This window comes from Carassius gibelio, chromosome A2 (assembly GCF_023724105.1).
Source record: "Carassius gibelio isolate Cgi1373 ecotype wild population from Czech Republic chromosome A2, carGib1.2-hapl.c, whole genome shotgun sequence".
Classification (NCBI taxonomy): Eukaryota; Metazoa; Chordata; class Actinopteri; order Cypriniformes; family Cyprinidae; genus Carassius; species Carassius gibelio.
The window spans coordinates 31,060,092-31,065,091 of record NC_068372.1 but is presented as its reverse complement, the minus strand read 5'-3'; the positions used below and the strand labels follow the sequence as shown (position 1 = coordinate 31,065,091).

Genomic DNA, 5,000 nt, shown 5'->3' with positions numbered 1-5,000 from the left:
TGAAGAGAGCAGAGGTCTGCAAATAAAACATCTTTATTGAGTTATTGTATTACTTTATTTTCAAAGAATGAATCTGGATTATTACTGTTTTGTCTTGTAATGTAAAGGTTCTTTAGATAATTAACGTCCTTCACACTAAGAAAAACATGTCTCTTTTAAGAGCTGATCACTGAAAGGTTCTTTGGGGAACACAAGAGTTCTTCAATAAACCTAATTTATCAAATGAAAAATAAGCCAGTGGAAAAAGATCAGATATATTATGTATAACACATACAGATATGCTTGATCAGATGCCATCAATCACAGGAGAGATGTTTGATGTATGGACTCTCTCTTTTCTAGCACTTTAAATACAGTTGCTCCTTTACGCTTAAGAAAGGTTAAGGAAAACAGTTTGACACCATGGTATAATGAGCATACTCGCACCCTAAAGAGAGCAGCCCGAAAAATGGAGCGCAGCTGGAGGAAAACAAAACTAGAGGTATTTCGTATTGCTTGGCGGGAAAGTAGCATATCCTACAGAAAAGCATTAAAAACTGCTAGATCTGATTACTTTTCTTCTCTTTTAGAAGAAAACAAACATAACCCCAGGTATTTATTCAATACAGTGGCTAAATTAACGAAAAATAAAGCCTCAACAAGTGTTGACATTTCCCAACACCACAGCAGTAATGACTTTATGAACTACTTTACTTCTAAAATCGATACTATTAGAGATAAAATTGCAACCATTCAGCCGTCAGCTACAGTTTCACATCAGACAGTGCACTATAGACCCCCTGAGGAACAGTTCCACTCATTCTCTACTATAGGAGAGGAAGAATTGTATAAACTTGTTAAATCATCTAAACTTACAACATGTATGTTAGACCCTATACCATCTAAGCTCTTAAAAGAGGTGCTTCCAGAAGTCATAGGTCCTCTTCTGACTATTATTAATTCCTCATTGTCATTAGGATATGTCCCCAAAACCTTCAAACTGGCTGTTATTAAGCCTCTCATAAAAAAGCCACAACTTGACCCCAGAGAACTAGTTAATTATAGACCAATCTCGAATCTCCCTTTTCTGTCCAAGATACTAGAAAAGGTGGTATCCTCACAATTATATTCCTTCTTAGAGAAAAATGGTATATGTGAGGATTTCCAGTCAGGATTTAGACCATATCATAGTACTGAAACTGCTCTCCTTAGAGTTACAAATGATCTGCTCTTATCATCTGATCGTGGGTGTATCTCTCTATTAGTTTTATTGGATCTTAGTGCTGCGTTTGACACAATTGACCACAACATTCTTTTGCATAGACTTGAACACTTTGTTGGCATCAGTGGAAGTGCATTAGCATGGTTTAAATCGTACTTATATGACCGCCATCAGTTCGTAGCAGTGAATGAAGATGTATCATATCGATCACAAGTGCAGTATGGAGTACCTCAAGGCTCAGTTCTAGGGCCGCTACTCTTCACGCTTTATATGTTACCCTTGGGAGATATCATCAGGAAACATGGTGTTAGCTTTCACTGTTATGCTGATGATACGCAGCTCTATATTTCCTCGCAGCCCGGTGAAACACACCAATTTGAAAAACTAATGGAATGCATAGTCGATATAAAAAATTGGATGACGAGTAATTTCTTACTGCTAAATTCAGAAAAAACAGAGGTGTTAATCATAGGGCCTAAAAACTCTACTTGTAATAACCTAGAACACTGTCTAAGACTTGATGGTTGCTCTGTCAATTCTTCGTCATCAGTTAGGAACCTAGGTGTGATACTTGATCGCAATCTTTCCTTAGAAAGCCACGTTTCTAGCATTTGTAAAACTGCATTTTTCCATCTCAAAAATATATCTAAATTACGGCCTATGCTCTCAATGTCAAATGCAGAAATGTTAATCCATGCATTTATGACTTCAAGGTTAGACTATTGTAATGCTTTATTGGGTGGTTGTTCTGCACGCTTGGTAAACAAACTACAGCTAGTCCAAAATGCAGCAGCAAGAGTTCTTACTAGAACCAGGAAGTATGACCATATTAGCCCGGTCCTGTCCACACTGCACTGGCTCCCTATCAAACATCGTATAGATTTTAAAATATTGCTTATTACTTATAAAGCCCTGAATGGTTTAGCACCTCAGTATTTGAATGAGCTCCTTTTACATTATACTCCTCTACGTCCGCTACGTTCTCAAAACTCAGGCAATTTGATAATACCTAGAATATCAAAATCAACTGCGGGCGGCAGATCCTTTTCCTATTTGGCGCCTAAACTCTGGAATAACCTACCTAACATTGTTCGGGAGGCAGACACACTCTTGCAGTTTAAATCTAGATTAAAGACCCATCTCTTTAACCTGGCATACACATAACATACTAATATGCTTTTAATATCCAAATCCGTTAAAGGATTTTTAGGCTGCATTAATTAGGTAAACTGGAACCGGAACACTTCACATAACACCGTACTTTCTACATCATTAGAAGAATGGCATCTACGCTAATATTTGTCTGTTTCTCTCTTGTTCCGAGGTCACCGTGGCCACCAGATCCAGTCTGTATCCAGATCAGAGGGTCACTGCAGTCACCCGGATCCAGTACGTATCCAGACCAGATGGTGGATCAGCACCTAGAAAGGACCTCTACATCCCTGAAAGACAGCGGAGACCAGGACAACTAGAGCCCAGATACAGATCCCCTGTAAAGACCTTGTCTCAGAGGAGCACCAGGACAAGACCACAGGAAACAGATGATTCTTCTGCACAATCTGACTTTGCTGCAGTCTGGAATTGAACTACTGGTTTCGTCTGGTCAGAGGAGAACTGGCCCCCCAACTGAGCCTGGTTTCTCCCAAGGTTTTTTTCTCCATTCTATCACCGATGGAGTTTCGGTTCCTTGCCGCTGTCGCCTCTGGCTTGCTTAGTTGGGGTCACTTCATCTACAGCGATATCGTTGACTTGATTGCAAATTAAAACAGACACTATTTCAACTGAACAGAGATGACATAACTAAATTCAATGATGAACTGCCTTTAACTATCATTTTGCATTATTGAGACACTGTTTTCCAAATGAATGTTGTTCAGTGCTTTGGCGCAATGTATTTTGTTTAAAGCACTATATAAATAAAGGTGATTGATTGATTGATTGATTGATTGATGAGATATTCTCTGTGATTCTGCTGCAGATTACGAAACACAGCAACATCGTGAATATCAGGATGATTTGATTTGTTCTTCATTAGTTTCACGGTCAGTAGTTGTAGATGACTCATGACTCGTGATTATGGACTACAACTTCCCTTCTAAGTCTTTTCAGAGTAAGTGTCTCTGGAGCTGAACTCATCACTTGTGTGTGTCTCAGTGTTTCAGCACTGCATTCATCTCATGTTCTGAACTTACAGATGCTTTTGTTAGTCTTGTGCTGTTTTCAGACTAATAAACTAGACCGATCGGTTTTAGAAACTCACTGAAATCTTCAGATCTCAAAGGATTCCAGTCAAGTAGAAGATAAAGACAGACACTATGTGAAAGTTTGCGTTGTTGAACTTTACGTGTTCAGCTAATGTCAATCACACGCTGATGCTAACCCTCAGATAAAATACAGTTCGTCACACTGAGGATCAGCAGCCGAACTAGTCAAGTCCCCTTTACTTCTAAAGCTCTTTCTGAATCTGAAGATGGTTTTATCATGAATATTGTGATCTCTTCAGACTGACAGAATGGAGATCAGGCTCATGGTGAGGTTCGTGGATGTGGCTGAAATGTGTGAGAAGCCAATTAACGTTCAGTGTCTCATGAGAGATGAAGCATCCCGGCGCCCAGAATAACTCCATTAATAAGACACTCGGAGTTCATTACAGACTCTCATTTAAATAATGAATCACTTCTGAGTCAAACGAACTGATCGGTTATAAATCAGACTAACACACAGCCTTCAGACAGAAACAGGAGCGCTCCTGCAGTAAACATACAAACCAGTTCAGCTCTTACTGTTGAGCATCTGACCGGAGATCTGAAGAATCATCATGAGAACACACACACTCACACACACACACACACACACACACACACACTCACATGAACTCAAAGCCCTCAAACACACACACACACACACTCAAAGCCCTCAGACACACGCACACACACACACACTCACTTATATGAACTCAAAGCCCTCAAACACACACACACACACACACTCACTCACTCACATGCATAAGAAGGTCCTTGTCTGTGTGTGTTTGTGTGTGTGCTCAGTTATGTGAGATGCTCTAATGTATTAGAGATTGTGTAACACACACACACACACACACACACACATTCATGAAATCCGAGTGCTTCTCTTCAGTCTGACAGCAGAACCTCCTGCTCATTGTTTCTGCTCACTTCATTGTGTTGTGATTCATGTTTCATTGTGCTGTCTGTATTCACTGATTTGTTTCTTGTTTGTAACATTCTTCTAACATACCTGCATTTTTCACTTTAAGGCGGCTGGGTTGCATGATATCTGTGTCGTGTTGTCTCTGAGACGTTCTCTTTGTTCTTCTGCAGTGATGGTGAGAGATCATCGCCTCATCGTCTCGTGTCTCTGGTGTCTGATAGCATCTGTTCAGGTGCAGCGGTCATGTGCTTTCTGAGGGCGTGGCCTGATGTGGGATGGGGCGGGGCTAATGAACACACAATGGCGTCATCTGTGTTTCAGGGAGTAACATCTAATACTCCAGAAGCAGCACTGAAACAAACAGACAAACACCAGACGACTCCAGAGTTTATTAAATGCCTGACAGCAACATCCTCCAGGATTCAGACGCAGGTGGGAGTGGCTGTGGCTTGCAGTGGGCGTGGCTCTGTGCAGTCGTGGGCGTGGTCACAGCTGGTACTATCTGCAGGAGATCAGACTGATGAATGCATATAACACACAGATCTGCTGCTGGATGGAGACGGTCTGTATCTGACAGGACCTCACAGCACTGCATGATGGGAAGTAAAAAATCAAACAGGAGGTTTTC

The 5,000-nt window shown here is 40.8% G+C and overlaps 1 protein-coding gene across 1 annotated transcript in view; it reads left to right on the top strand.

Annotated features, from left to right (window-relative positions):
• The first annotated feature begins 4,611 nt into the window (after positions 1-4,611).
• LOC127938815 (GRAM domain-containing protein 2B-like) overlaps positions 4,612-5,000 on the top strand; it is a 9,779-nt gene continuing 9,390 nt past the window's right edge. The window contains exon 1 of the mRNA XM_052535711.1: positions 4,612-5,000. This exon is cut by the window's right edge and continues 15 nt beyond it. Within this exon, the coding sequence (XP_052391671.1) occupies positions 4,897-5,000 (104 nt within the window). The 5' untranslated portion in view covers positions 4,612-4,896.